General features: G+C 36.8%; 1 protein-coding gene across 1 annotated transcript in view; it reads left to right on the top strand.

Annotated features, from left to right (window-relative positions):
- The window catches only part of manba (mannosidase, beta A, lysosomal), a 65,321-nt gene that overhangs the window by 39,845 nt on the left and 10,013 nt on the right, over window positions 1-15,463 (top strand). The window contains exons 8-14 of the mRNA XM_028805207.2: window positions 3,225-3,376; window positions 4,804-4,921; window positions 6,112-6,198; window positions 6,648-6,815; window positions 11,212-11,430; window positions 12,518-12,682; window positions 14,402-14,546. Of these exons, the coding sequence (XP_028661040.1) occupies window positions 3,225-3,376; window positions 4,804-4,921; window positions 6,112-6,198; window positions 6,648-6,815; window positions 11,212-11,430; window positions 12,518-12,682; window positions 14,402-14,546 (1,054 nt within the window). The remainder of the gene's footprint in view (window positions 1-3,224; window positions 3,377-4,803; window positions 4,922-6,111; window positions 6,199-6,647; window positions 6,816-11,211; window positions 11,431-12,517; window positions 12,683-14,401; window positions 14,547-15,463) is intronic.

The raw sequence follows: 15,463 nt of genomic DNA, 5'->3' as shown, positions 1-15,463 counted from the left end.
TAAAGGCAACATTCATACCCTCCCACAGAACAGGATAGTGTGACGATGCGGGTTCAGCTCCGTGCTCCCATCGGCTGTTAGGGAGCCCTTGAACCCAACACTGTCGGTAATGTCACAGATGAGCTAGACAGTGAGGCAATAACATTTGAGCAAGGGGATGGTGTGTAAATGTGCAAAAGTGCTTTTATTAAAATACAATCAAAACAAAAGTGCAACTATGCAAAGTTCAATAAATAAATGATCCTTAAAACATGTGGAGGTTAAAATCAATAAATAGAAAAATCTTCTAAGAATAACGAGATTAAAAATCCACCAAGAAGCAATCCTTTAAAATTACAAAGCCTGGTGTTTTCCTTTACCATGGCGGCTCCCCTGCTACTCCCATCTGGGCTGCTCTACAGGAGAGTCGCCTACCTGCAGGAACAGCTGTCCTTCAACCTAGTCCGGTAACCCTCCGACCCTTGGCTAGGTCGGGCTCCCAACCGGACCAAGACTTGGGTTATTTTCCCAGCGGCCAAGGCGTTCATGCTGGGGCTACACCAGCCCAAAGCCTTCTCGACTCCCGCTCCTATCGAAGGTGATGTTGATGCCTCTACTGGTCACTCTAGCTACTTAGTCGCTCAGCTGGAGCGACCGCTTCCTTCAGCCCCACTGAGTGTCGGCCAAACACTCCCCTTGTGGGCTCTCTTCCCAGCTGCCTGCTTTCTCTAATGCAAGCCACGCTCTCCTTCCTCACACCGGCTTTCTCCACCTGCTTCCTGTCTTCTCGCTACCTCCTGTTCTCCTTCCTTCCTTCCTTTCTTTTCTTTTCTTTTCTTTTCCTCCTCCTCACCGTCTCGGGCTTCTCTATATATGCAGAGAGGACATGGCAGCTGCAGCACATTAGTCCCAGGAATAATCACGGATGTGGGCAGTCTCTCACCTGTGCACTTAGGTGAGAAACTCCTACACCACAGATCGCTGCAGCCACCATGCCCCCTCGCTAAGCCGCGAGCGCGGTGATTATTTATTTAAAACAAAACTGGCCTGTACTAAAGGAGCTGTAGACCCATAACACCACAGATAGGTGTTGTGAAGGGAGGGGCTGAACGCACGCTAAGGAGATGCGGTCGGATCAGCTGCTCTGCTGCTGCTGCCGAGCTGCGTGTTCTACTTGTCGCTCTGCACGTCTATCATTTAAAAGCCTGTACAGCAGCTGTCCTTTTCTTTCACTACCTTTTCTCGCGAGGCATTACAGTGTCTCAGAGAAAATTATAGTATTGTCTCCTTTCAAGCCTTCCAAGATTTTTATTATATATATTTATATATATATATATAATAATAATAATAATTCTTTACATTTATATAGCGCTTTTCTCACTACTCAAAGCGCTCAGCAATTGCAGGTTAAGGGCCTTGCTCAAGGGCCCAACAGAGCAGAGTCCCCTTTGGCATTTACGGGATTCGAACCGGTAACCTTCCGATTGCCAGTGCAGATCCCTAGCCTCAGAGCCACCACTCCGCCTTATATATATATACTAGGGGGTTGGCCTCGTACTCGCTTCGCTCGCCAATCCCCCTGGCCTGTGCTACGTGCCAGCCACTTCACATCTCTGCTGCTCGGGTTGTGAAGAGGGGGGCTGAATGCACCCCAAGGAGATGCAGTCGCTCCTCCGAAACCCCCTCTTAAATGATGATACAATGGGAAGCAAATAGTTTTTTTTTTTTTTTAATCTCCTCTTTGCTCAGTTAGTTACTGGCTTGCTGCTGCTGCTGCTGTGCCGCGTGATCTGCATCTCGCGCGGCACTTCCAACATTTAAAAGCCTGTAGAGCAGCTGTCCTACTCATTGTCTTTTATTTCTGGCCCCGAGCGTAGTTAAATCTCTTGGCACAAAGTCATGTCTTGCGGGACATGAGTTCTTGATATTTTTTAGTTTATAATTTAAAAAAACGGAATAAGAATCTGAAAATCTAAAAAAAATCACATTAAAGTTCGATACATTCTGAAAAGAATGATACCAAACATATACATGTAGGTTTTAAAATAAGCCCGACTTAAAACGTGACATAAAAACGTCACATAAAATCATTACACTTTTAGGCCTAGGATTTTATATATATAGTTATATATAAATAATATAATTTGTATATATCTATATATCCACAGAAACCTAAGGCTTGATACACAGTCCCCATTAATGAAAACTGGAGCTTGATCCTCATCACATCATCTTCTGAAATCGATGATGAGCTCCTTGGTCTTCCCTGTGTTGAGGGATAGGTTGTTCACTGAGCACCATCTCACCAGATTTTTCACCTCCACTCTGTAAGGTGAATCATCATTACTGGGAATTAGCCCAGTCATTGTTGTGTCATCTGCAATTTTTTTGATAGAAGTAGTGTTATATGCAGGTATGCAATCATGAGTGAAGAGAAAGTAGAGGATGGGGCTCACTAAACAGCCTTGCTGTGTGCCCATGTTCTTGGTTATGGAGAAATGGGGGCCAGCTGTACCACCTGATGGAGCTCTGATAGGAAGTTAGGATCCAGTTACATAGTGGTATGCTGGGGCCTAACTGGTGGAGTTTATGGATGAGATGGGAGGGGACAACAGTGTTGAAAGCAGAGTTATAGTCTACAAATAGCATCCTCAAGTATGTGCCCTTTCCTTCTAGGTGAGTCAGGGCTGTCAGGGCTAGAGAGATTGCATCTTCTGTATATCTACAGTATTAGCTCTGTAAGCAAATTAATATGAGTCCAGGGAGGCAGGGATGTTGTCTTTAAAGTATAAGAGAACCAGTCTTTTAAAGTACTTCATTATTATCGGTGTCAGGGTGATTGGACGATAGTCATTCATATTACTGATGTTGGTTTTCTCCTGCAATGGCACAACAATGGCTGACTTAAGGCATGCAGGGACCATTTCCATTGTAAAGATACTTGTAAATACCTCATCAAGCTGCTATGCACAGTATCTAAGCACCTGTCCTGAAATTCCCTCCTGTCCAGGAGGTTTACATGGATTGACCCTTTGCAGCACACGCTGTACATCGTACATCATAGTGTTCCTTGATGTGGGGTTATAAATAATTAAATAATTTTAACACAAGGGATCTGAATCCAGTGTGTATGTATGTATGTGTTGAGCGTATATGTACTGTATGTATGTGTGTCTTTACACATAAATATTGTCACATAACATTAAATAGGAAGTTCTATCGCTTATTTCTGTATTTCTTGACAGGTGTATTTTCGCTCTGTGGAGCTTATACAGGAACCTGTTCCAGGATCGGCAGGCCTTAGTTTCTACTTTAAGGTTAATGGACAGGCGGTTTTTATCAAGGGTTCTAACTGGATCCCGGCAGATTCTTTTCAGGATCGTGTCACTCTAGATATGTAAGTTTATAGTTGTTTTTTTCATTTTTATCTCTCCTGTCATTCGACCCAGGGTGCTAGAAAAACTAATAAAATATATATTAAAATAGTTGCTTTGCTCTGTAGAATCTAATTGTGCAGATTAAGAAAACAAAGGAGCTTGTGGTGGACTTTCTGAAGAAGTAGTCTTCTCCGGCTTCTGTCATCATTCAGGGTGAAGAAATAGAGATAGTTAAAAACTACAAGTACCTGGGTGTTTACCTGAACAATAAGCTGGGATGGGAGCAGAATGTGTATTTTGTAGAAGAGAAGCCAACTCTGTTTTTTGAGGAGGCTGAGGTCTTTCTGTAGTATTGAGTGCCATCTTTTATGCTGTGGTGTGTTGGGGTGGCAGTATCACAGCCAAGGATACTAACAGACTGAAGAAGATCATCGGAAAGTCCAGTTCAGTCTTTGGGGTGAAACTGGACACAGTGGAGGTGATAGTAGACAGGAGGATGCTGGCAAAGGTGGCATTAATTATGAAGATTCTCTCCCATTCGTGCTATAAATTGCTGCAGGGCCAAAAGAGTGCAATGAGCAGCAGGCAGGCTGCTCCTTCCTTGAGGCACTATAATATTTAATTATTAGGTACATCCCATATAGTTAAGATGAGGGGATATTAACTTATTATTTATTTTACAAATTGACTGCCACTTGTTATCTTCAGTTTAGTCATGTGTGCTATTGGATTTTCATTTCTTTGATATTGTTGCCTGTTGCTCCTACATTATAAATCATATGCTGCACAGGCTGAAAACATATGTACAGTGTCTCATGCTAATAAACCTGATAATGTGTAATTCACACATTTTTTGTTTCTCTTAATGTCTCACTGTAGTACTAGGGTATTGTACCGTGTTAGTCATTATGAATGTAGTGAAAAGTCAAGCAAAATGACACCTTTTCTTGGCTAACTAAAAAGATTACAATATGCAAGCTTTCGAAGCAACTCAGGCCCCTTCCTCTTCACTACATGTCTCACTGTGAAACAGTATATAAGTATGTGAGGCAAGCAGTATTTTATGCTATTAAATATAAACTATTTTTTTTTCACTCATTATAAACAACAGACTAATGCTTTCTTTTACTCAGAGTTTCTTGTGGCATTTCTTACTTGCAAAGATGCATTAATCCACCTGGGATGTGACAGTTTAAGTTAACAGGTGGTTGTTTTTCTTTTATTAAAAACTACTCTCTCATTGCAACTTTATTGCATCCAGATGAAATTAAAACGTAATGCATTGTTTTATCACTGTGGGTAACAGTATGGAACAAGTAATGCCATGCAATAACTGAACTAGTTGTGACTTCTTTGCCAAAAATCAGCTTTATCTTGGTTTAATCATTGATGCCAAAAATAACACACTTTGAAGTCCTCTGTTGCCAATATTGACTTTGTTTTTTAGCTTAAGAAACCTGCTGCAGTCTGCTGTTGATGCTAATATGAATACCCTGCGTGTCTGGGGAGGAGGTGTTTATGAACAAGATGAATTCTATAAAATCTGTGATGAACTGGGGATTATGGTAATTGCACATTCTTATTTCTTCAGATAGAGTATGTGAAATATGTAGGATTTTTTAAATATGATCTTAGTAGGATGTTATCTATGTCTTATTGATATGTAATGTATTAATCTTAATGAAACTTAATTTCAATAACATAAGGCAGAAAAATATTTTTAACATTATGAGAACTTTACTACGCATTACGCCCTGATTTTATTAACTAGGGCCTGAAAAGAAAGGTGCAAGATAGGAAAAGCTGGAGTTGGCATTTAATGACAAAAACCTGGCCAGGCAGTAATAGCACCAGTTGCATTTAACGTGTAAATGCAGTTTTTTTTAAGGTCAACTTTTTTTTACAGTGGTTTGCCCTAAATATTTTAAAAGAAGCTGTTTTTAGTGCCTTTATTAAAAAGAAAAAACTCCCAGTTTTATGAAATGTGTCATTTGTTTTTTTCCAAATATTGTAACAAGGAAATAAAGTTGAAAATAATTTTTTATTGCATCATATGCTTGTGCTGTGCCTACAAGTTAAAGAGAAACAAGGACAAGAATATTTTATTAAAATATCAGATTTAGTAAACCTAAATTATTTTGTAATTAGGAGTGTAGTTTGATTTAAGACCTGCATCCCTTCAGTATTAATATTTTGTATACATGGTCTGCATGGAGATTCCTGCAAACATTGCTGTTCTTTTGAGATTTAAGTTTTTATGCATATTTGCTAAGTTGTTTCTTTCTATACTACTTGCTTCCAGTTACTAGTTTGTGTTGGGATAGGCCTATAATTTCAGTTCATCTCCTTCTCATTTAAATAAACACTAATCTCTATATATATGTTATTTTTATTATTATTAAGTAGCTGTTATTTCCCTGGCATTAAATTTGTCATTTTGAATAAGGAAATAATTTGAGTATTGTGCTAGATATATATAAGACACTACATTTAAGTTATATGAAGCTACCAGCCTTTTTCCTTGGTGGCTGACAGAATGTTCAGTTCAATTTAAGTAAAAAGAATCATCTGTTATGTTTGCCAGTATGTAAACTGGTGGCAATACACAAAACAAGTACCGATAAAATTGTTAAATGTATATATTTGTAAATTTACATAAGTGTGTGTATTGTATTTTTATATTTATGTATTAATTTGTTCCTTTTAAATCATTATATAGTATATGTTTCACTATATGTTGACTATTCTTTTTCAGATATGGCAAGACTTCATGTTTGCATGTGCATTCTACCCTGTTGAAGAGAGTTTCCTAGAAATTGTAAGGAAAGAAATTACACATCAGGTATACATTTTCCATTGAGAACTTGTATTTTACCATTAACCATAAACCTTGAATGTTCTTTAAATACTTAGGCAGTGGAGTTATTGTTTATTAGACTGGTAGATCAGGGAGTTGGAGTTAACAAGCTAAGGGAAGTTGATGGTAAGTTGGCAGGCAATGAACAGTTCAGGTCAAACATTAAGAGTGTTTATTCCTCATTCATCATTTCATTTAACATTGTTTTCCATGGAATATGTGGTGAGTTTGCACTTTGTTCATGAAATGGTGTTCTTGTACTGTTATTTTCTTTTAATGTATTTGCAAGTTAATATGAAATGTTTAGATAAAGGTATTGCATCTTATTTGCATTTACTATATCTTACTCTTATCTTGAATGAACTTCTTACGGATAGCACCTATACAATTACTATGCAGTAATTCTTAAAGTATACTTTATATTTTTATCATAGCTAAGAAGGCTGAAATCACATCCTTCAATTATATTATGGAGTGCCAATAATGAAAATGAAGCAGCAGTTGCAACCAATTGGTTTTCAGTTCCTTCGTCAACATTACCAATTTATATGAAAGACTATGTAACACTTTATGTGAATAATATTCGAGATATTATTATAAATGTAAGTATTTTATGCTTCTTCAACATCTGTGGGGATTTTACAGAATAAATCATTTTAACTGTAACTTTTTAAATCAAATGCATTATCTCATTGGTATTGCTCTGGAAATTTTAAAGAAGAGTCTAAAAAATGTATAAAAATGTATAAAAGTCAAAATTAAACCTTACTATGGGATCTTGTAGTCCTACAATTTAATCAATACTTTGAACACTAAGTCATGGTTAAAATGTCATGAAGAAGTTACAAATAGGGATGAAGCTGAGGTTTCTGAATAGCCAAGGGGATTAACCAGTGGAAAACTTTTTATAACACAGATAATTTGTGGGTTTTTTTTATTACTATGGTAATTGTGCCATATCAGAATATATGGGTTGTACAAAGTCCACATCAATATTTAAAAGCATACTACTACAAATTCAAATCACTGCAGCAAATGTATAAGGTTGAAATATGATGGAATTGGTGTTTTTGTTTTATCTTTTTCTTCATGAAAAAAATAAGATCAGCTTTTAGGAGAATGGGCTGTTTAACTTGATGGGGTTCATTGTTTCCTACTTGTCTAATATTGCCACACTTGGATTGAAAGGTTTCTAAGGTGCTGCTTTCAAAAAGGATGATTTAGAAAGTTAGCAGTGTAGTTGTGATTACTTCGGATGTAAACAAATATTTCTTAATGTTTGTGCAGAATTTATCCTTATCTAATCTCTGGCCATGTTTCCTTTGAAGAAAAAAATAAAATAACACCTGCCATCCTATTCTCATATGTGGATCAATAAGGGAAAAAAATGAAATTCTCAAGAAAGTAGTGCTCTTTTGTAATCCATATAAGGCATATGAGACCAGTGATGCCATGGCCATTATTAACCTAAGAAATATGTAATCAAGAAAGAAGTTAGAAATGTTGGAAGGCAGTGAAAAATACAGCTTCTAATTTAAACATTGCCCTGAAAGCAGTCTTCAATATATTTGCAGTAGGAGAATGGTCATGGTGAACTGTATAAAGACAGCAGTGAGTAAAACTAAACAAAAAGAGAAGTAGACAGGAGTGAGTAAAACTATACAAAAAATAAAGTAATATAAAATAACATTCTCAAACCCAGCTGAGAGTCATCGTTAATCGGAGCCTGTCCTGGCAGGAAGCATCTCTGTATTGAGCACCAATCCATTATATGGTCCACACATGGAGACATCCACAAAGGGCTAATGTATAATTTGGCAGATACTCCAATTTCTCTATTTTTCAGAAATTTTCAGTAGTGAAGAGATTAGCAGCATGCTACTGGTATTACAGATATTGTTAAAGAAATGCTGACTGATTTGGAAATTTTGAAACAGTGAAAAGCTTCTAGGATTAGAAAGACTAAAGATAAATACATTTCTTTGATTGGATAATATTTACTCAAGAGTACTCAAAGAAATTTTCAATTGTATTTAAAAGCTCGTAATATGTATTTCAGAAGTCACTGCATGTATGGATGTTCCTAAAGGTTTATTAGACTTTACCTGAGTCAAGCCAATTTACTTTGTTTTATTTTAGTAATATTACAGAATTCAATTTGAGTGGAGAATATAACAGTACCTTGGCTTTCAAACAACTTTTAAGATGGTACTTTGTGTATTACTAAAGTTGAGGACATGGAGAGTTAGAGGGGAATATACAGTTAGGTCCATAAATATTTGGACAGAGACAACTTTTTTCTAATTTTGGTTCTGTACATTGCCACAATGAATTGTAAATGAAACAACTCAGATGCAGTTGAAGTGCAGACTTTCAGCTTTAATTCAGTGGGGTGAACAAAACAATTGCATAAAAATGTGAGGCAACTAAAGCATTTTTTAACACAATCCCTTCATTTCAGGGGCTCAAAAGTAATTGGACAAATTAAATAACTGGAAATAAAATGTTCATTTCTAATACTTGGTTGAAAACCCTTTGCTGGCAATGACAGCCTGAAGTCTTGAACTCATGGACATCACCAGATGCTGGGTTTCCTCCTTTTTAATGCTCTGCCAGGCCTTTATTGCAATGGCTTTCAGTTGCTGTTTGTTTGTGGGCCTTTCTGTCTGAAGTTTAGTCTTCAACAAGTGAAATGCATGCTCAACTGGGTTAAGATCAGGTGACTGACTTGGCCATTCAAGAATGTTCCACTTCTTTGCTTTAATAAACTCCTGGGTTGCTTTGGCTGTATGTTTTGGGTCATTGTCCATCTGTATCATGAAACGCCGCCCCATCAATTTGACTGCATTTAGCTGGATTTGAGGAGACAGTATGTCTCTGAACACCTCAGAATTCATTCGGCTGCTTCTGTCCTGTGTCACATCATCAATAAACACTAGTGTCCCAGTGCCACTGACAGCTATGCACGCCCAAGCCATCACACTGCCTCCACCGTGTTTTACAGATGATGTGGTATACTTTGGATAATGAGCTGTTCCACGCCTTCTCCATACTTTTTTCTTGCCATCATTCTGGTAGAGGTTGATCTTGGTTTCATCTGTCCAAAGAATGTTTTTCCAGAACTGTGCTGGCTTTTTTAGATGTTCTTTAGCAAAGTCCAATCTAGCCTTTCTATTCTTGAGGCTTATGAGTGGCTTGCACCTTGCAGTGCACCCTCTGTATTTACTTTCATGCAGTCTTCTCTTTATGGGAGACTTGGATATCGATACGCCTACCCCCTGGAGAGTGTTGTTCACTTGGTTGGCTGTTGTGAAGGGGTTTCTCTTCACCATGGAAATGATTCTGCGATCATCCACCACTGTTGTCTTCCGTGGACGTCGAAGTCGTTTTGCGTTGCTGAGTTCACCAGTGCTTGCTTTCTTTCTCAGGATGTACCAAACTGTAGATTTTGCCACTCGTAATATTGTAGCAATTTCTCGGATGGGTTTTTTCTGTTTTCACAGCTTAAGGATGGCTTCTTTCACCTGCATGGAGAGCTCCTTCGACTGCATGTTGTCTGTTCACAGCAAAATCTTCCACATGCAAGCACCATACCTCAAATCAACTCCAGGCCTTTTATCTGCTTAATTGATAATGACATAACAACGGACTTGCCCACACCTGCCCATGAAATAGCCTTTGAATCAATTGTCCAATTACTTTTGAGCCCCTGAAATGAAGGGATTGTGTTTAAAAAAAATGCTTTAGTTGCCTCACATTTTTATGCAATCGTTTTGTTCACCCCACTGAATTAAAGCTGAAAGTCTGCACTTCAACTGCATCTGAGTTGTTTCATTTAAAATTCATTGTGGTACAGAACCAAAATTAGAAAAAAGTTGTCTCTGTCAAAATATTTATGGACCTAACTGTATATCTGGATGTAGAATTGGCTTGCATACACAATACAAGAAACATTTTCAGCATTTATTGAGGTCAGAAATTGGGGTCCTGCAATGGTCTGTCCCTCTTACAAATAACTATATCAACTGTGAAATTAAATGGCTAAATCAAGTTTGAAATAAAAAGTACTATATTAATCTTGTAAGCAGTAGCACATTGCTTAGTACTGTTGCTTCTCAGCTCCCTTCAAAGTGCTACTAGGCACAGCTTTATAGACTACTGTGTGGGATTGATGGAATCTACATGCACACTATTTTTCCTTGCTATTTTCACATCACGGGTATACATTTTAGCTGAAAGGCAGCGTTGTTCTTTAATTCTAATATACACTGGGTGTTTTTACATGAAAACACCAGCCATGCCCATCACTGTGAACAGAGAACATAATATTTATCCTTCCACAAGGAAGACTGTGCTAAGACCCTGCTTTGCTGTATGGTCTTCCCTTGGAAGGCATGTTTTCTGAAATATGAATTTGTGCCGCCTTAAATTTGTTAGGTTTTAAGGATTTTGTTTCATATTTTGTTGCCTCATTAGCCTCCATTATTTTTTTTATTTTTTTTTTTGCTTCACAACACAGTTATTCTGGGCAAATGAGTAAATGGTAGGATTTTGAAAATATAACTTTGAGTTGAAAAATATAAAACATTTTCTTTAAAAGAGTCTCATCTTTGTCCTTCAGCTGCTCCCGTTAGGGGTTGCCACAGAGGATCATCTTTTTCCATATCCATGTCCAAAAAAGTGACTAGTAGTTTTAAATAGCAGGTGTGGTTCAAAAAAGTGCTGATTTAGGAGAATTAATATTTAAAAAGGAGGATGAGGTCTGAATATGGTTGCACAGTACTGTATTCATTTAGCAGGATACAGTATTTAGCACTGATGATCAAATATAATTATTTCATCAAGCCAAGTCTGAAAGTGCATCTGAACTTTTCATTTATCTAGTCTGAAAATTCATCCAGTTTTTATATAATTCCCAATTAGAAACTCTAAGCACTCAACATGTCTAAGTGCAAAATAGATCATTAATATTTCTCTGTGTTTTGACTTTTTCTCTAGGAGGATAAAAGCAGACCATTTTTATCATCAAGCCCTACAAATGGGCAGGAATCCATTAGAGAAGGGTGGATTGCTAAAAATCCTTATGACACAAATTATGGTGATACCCATTTCTATAACTACACAAATGACTGCTGGGACTGGAAAAAATTTCCAAAAACTAGATTTGCCTCTGAGTATGGGTTCCAATCTTGGCCATCATTTTCAACTTTACAAAAGGTAAACTCTATGTTAGTACTTATTTGTAAAGGTTTTAATGCACACATTTTTATAAATATAAATAAAATAGGCAGCACTTAACAGAGAAATAACAGCATAATCTATGGTGTTCACTGCACATACAGTACCTATTGCCCTAATCCAGTACAGGTATTTTCAGGTTCAGTCCTGGGGGCATCCATGGCAGCAGGTTTTCACCCCAACCAGCTTCCTCTTTTAATAAAACTCCTACATTAATTAAATAAGTTGTCATTTCCTAATGTGTTTGTTTTCTTGTGTTAATCCAAAAATTACAAACTGGCCATGATAGATCATTAATGGATGAAGCAAGAATGTATATGTATATTGTACTTTTTTATTATTCAGGTTATTTAAGCCATTATTTGTGCAAGTGGATAACACTAAAGTAGCTGCTGCTATCTTTGCATCTGTTTCTCCTTTTTTCATCTTTGTCTATTTGGATACAGTTTAACTAACAAACTCGCTATAGAAAAGTTAATTAAATTAATACCAAAATTGAATTAAGCATTTAAAACTATGGCAAAAAACCCTTAACTTCTTATTAATGTAAATCACCTTTTCTGAATAGAAAGTAAGACAAAGAAAAAGGTCGGCTAGGGGGTTTGGAATGAAGGTATGCTCTAGTGAAGCAACTTCAAACTGTTAACTGCCAATGCAGTTTCACTAACCAAACACACTCCTTTTCATTGTGTGTACTTTTACCTGATAGGTAGACTTGCACTTATTTCCTAATCTCCCCAACATAATCCAGTGTGCTGTTACTCCTAATATCTGTTGTCCTTATTTTGTGATAGTCTGTGTTTTCAAGGTGAAAAAAAAAGCATACAATATACGGTACTTAGGCATCAGAAAGTACACTTAATGGATTTCCCGTTTTTCTCCACAATTTGCATCCTGACAATTAAATATGCATGGCCAGAAAGATGCAGGATAAAGAACCAGAATCTGAGCTGCTTTGTTAACTTCCCAACTATTCCAGTAATACAGATCAGTGCAGCATTATGTATACATTTCTTAAATTAAGTTGTTGTATTGTTTAATGACCCTGAATGTGTTTTTACCATAGATTTCCATACCAGAAGACTGGGATTTTATAAGTAGTTTTACAGATCATCGCCAGCACCATTTAAAGGGCAATAAAGAGATGATAATGCAGGCGTATCTTCACTACAGCCAACCCATGTCTAAGGATCCCCTTCAAAAGTATAAAGATACACTTTATTTAACACAGGTAATAAGGTTATTTCTTACCTAAACCATAACTTGTTTTACTGCTGGCATTATTTCTTTTATATTCACCCTTTGGACTACTTCACATTTGTTTTCAGTTACAACAGGGAATCCTTATATTTTAAAACTGATATTTTAAATCAACTGAAAGTACTCACAAATATTTTTTTCTAAACTAATTAAAAATAAAAACACAGAAGATAATTAATGGCACAAGTCTTCACTAACTTACATTGGCGTGCCCAAATTAACTCTGAAGTAACAGTTTCTCTTCTCTTAGCAAATATTTCCTTGAATGCAGTTGATTTATGTGGATTTGACATGTTTGACATCCTTTCAGCATAGATGCACCATTAAATTAAATCAAATTTTATTTGTCCTATACAACTGTACACACAGTACAATATGTAGTGAAATGCTTAGGTATGTGGCATTTCTACAGAAACACTACACAATGAAATCCAAGGACCATTTTAGGTAGATCTGACACAAAGTTCTTAAAAAAAATAACAGGGCAAAAATATAAAAAAAATCCAAAGCAATGAATATACCTTGAATGTGAGAGAATATGGAACACCTGTGGATCTACCCAGAAATGGCCATCCTCCACAACCACATGTCCAGGCAAGAATAAACCTAGTAAGGTAGACCAACAAAAGGCCCATGGCAACTGTGAAGGAGTCCCACATGACAGAGAAGGGTGAAAATCTCGCTTGTAAGGAATGGAGGCAAGAAGAAAGCTTTTGTTGAAAAAAGATAACCTCTTGTCAACTTTTCCTCTAAGGCATGTGTGAGAGACTTAATGATATGAAGGGAGAGTCTATGGTCTGATGAGATTATAATTGAACTTTTGAATTGTCGCCCCTCTGTGGTGGTGTTGCCAACTAAATGCCACTTGTCAGGGGCCATGAACCAGGGGCTTTTGGATTACAAATAGGCTCTCATCTCTATTAGCCATAAAAGAGTAACTACTCCTGCTTTGCAGTTGAGACAGCTTCTAAGCTGCAATGACATGCTTCCATGTATGCAATATCAAACTGACACTCTGTCCCAGCCCCTTGCTTCTGCCAGCAACTGGACTGTTACATGGGACAAAATGGCAAGTGTTCTGTTTGGAGTGGATTTAACACTGAACATCACACTGGAGGATACCATCGCTACAGTGAAGCATGGTGGTATCAGGATCATTCTTTTTTGTTGCTTCCCTGTCATAGGGACTGAAAAACACATATAGAAGAAAAATTAAGAAGTATAGACAAATAAATTACAATCCACGAAAGCACTGGGACTTGGATGACAATTTTTATTCCAACAAGACAATGACTTGAAACATACTGCATACATAGATTAATACCAAAAAGGTTAATGTGCTTGACCAACCTAGTCGTAGACCAGACCTCTGTCCAGAACAGCATCTGTAGAATGATTTAGAAATTGCTGTTAACAAATGGCTCTCATTAAGTTTGATGGAACCATAGTATGAAACTTTTTTTTTTTTTTATCTTAAACTGCTTTTCAGATAATGTAAATAAGTGATAGTTCTTTGCTTAAATTAGTGAACCATCATTCATTTATTTAGGAGGACATATGCTACAAGTAGCTTATACTGCAGATACATAATCAGATTTGGGGTGCAGGCTATTTTTATTTATAGCAACATTGTTTGTTACATAGGATCAGTGATTCAAAGTTAAAACTGTTCTGCATGTATTATGTCTAGGTCATGCAGGCACAATGCATTAAAATACAAACTGAATTTTATCGGCGCAGTAGAAATGAAGTGGTTGAAGGGAAAGGTCATACAATGGGTGCCTTATACTGGCAGCTGAATGATATCTGGCAGGCTCCTTCCTGGTCATCTATTGGTAAGTATATAGATATTAAATGAATGAACTAACAAAAGTGCAGCTGAATGATTGAAGTATAGAATTTATACTGTCCACATTCACCTGAAATGTTCAATAATTAAAAAAAAATCCTTGTCCGGCACATTACTTTCCCTACATGAAAATGGGATATCACCACGAAAATATTGCAGACTAATATTTTACGATTTAGAAAGAAACAGAGGAGTTGTTTCTTGCTCGAAAACATTTTGCTGGAGTGGTTTTGCTCACAATAACTAGGCTTCTAACCAGTTTCATTTTTGAGTTATGATGTCCATAGAGTGGCATCTTGACACACAAACACAACCATTACATAGTCGGAAAAATCATGTTCAAGGAAAACGTAAAATTTGTAAATCCTCTGAAAACTGAAAGCTGTGATTTTGATCTTGTGATAGATATAGGGAATGTTGTATATGTGTCTAATCCCAAATAATAATCATAAGCAATAAAAATACTATAATATAATATTAAAAGCAGTAACTATGATGAAGAGCAGATAGTGTTCAAGAATTGGCTTTTCTAGAGACATGTAAAAGAAAAAGCCAGTACCTATCAATGGCACCAGAGCAATCCTTTATTTATGTGTGTCTTGTACACATCAGAACAACTTGCCTGAAAATGCATCATCTGTAAAGTGTAATTTTCCTGAGATTTTTTTTGTATAATTTACATCAGTGGTTCTTTAAAAATTAGACTATAATCTAGATAGTACTGATTTAATAGTTTAGTATGTTGACTCCTGTGCAAATTCTCCTTGCCTAACCAAAGTCCAAACTCATACAGTCTGATTTACAGGCTAACTCTAATCTGGCGCTGTGCGTGTGTTGCTGTGGAATGACCTTCAATGTGTGTATTTCCAGTTTCCCACAATCATGTTGAAAAATTGGATTTAG

The sequence above is a fragment of the Erpetoichthys calabaricus genome, chromosome 7 (assembly GCF_900747795.2).
Source record: "Erpetoichthys calabaricus chromosome 7, fErpCal1.3, whole genome shotgun sequence".
Lineage (NCBI taxonomy): Eukaryota > Metazoa > Chordata > Cladistia > Polypteriformes > Polypteridae > Erpetoichthys > Erpetoichthys calabaricus.
This window is presented reverse-complemented; position numbering and strand designations above follow the sequence as displayed.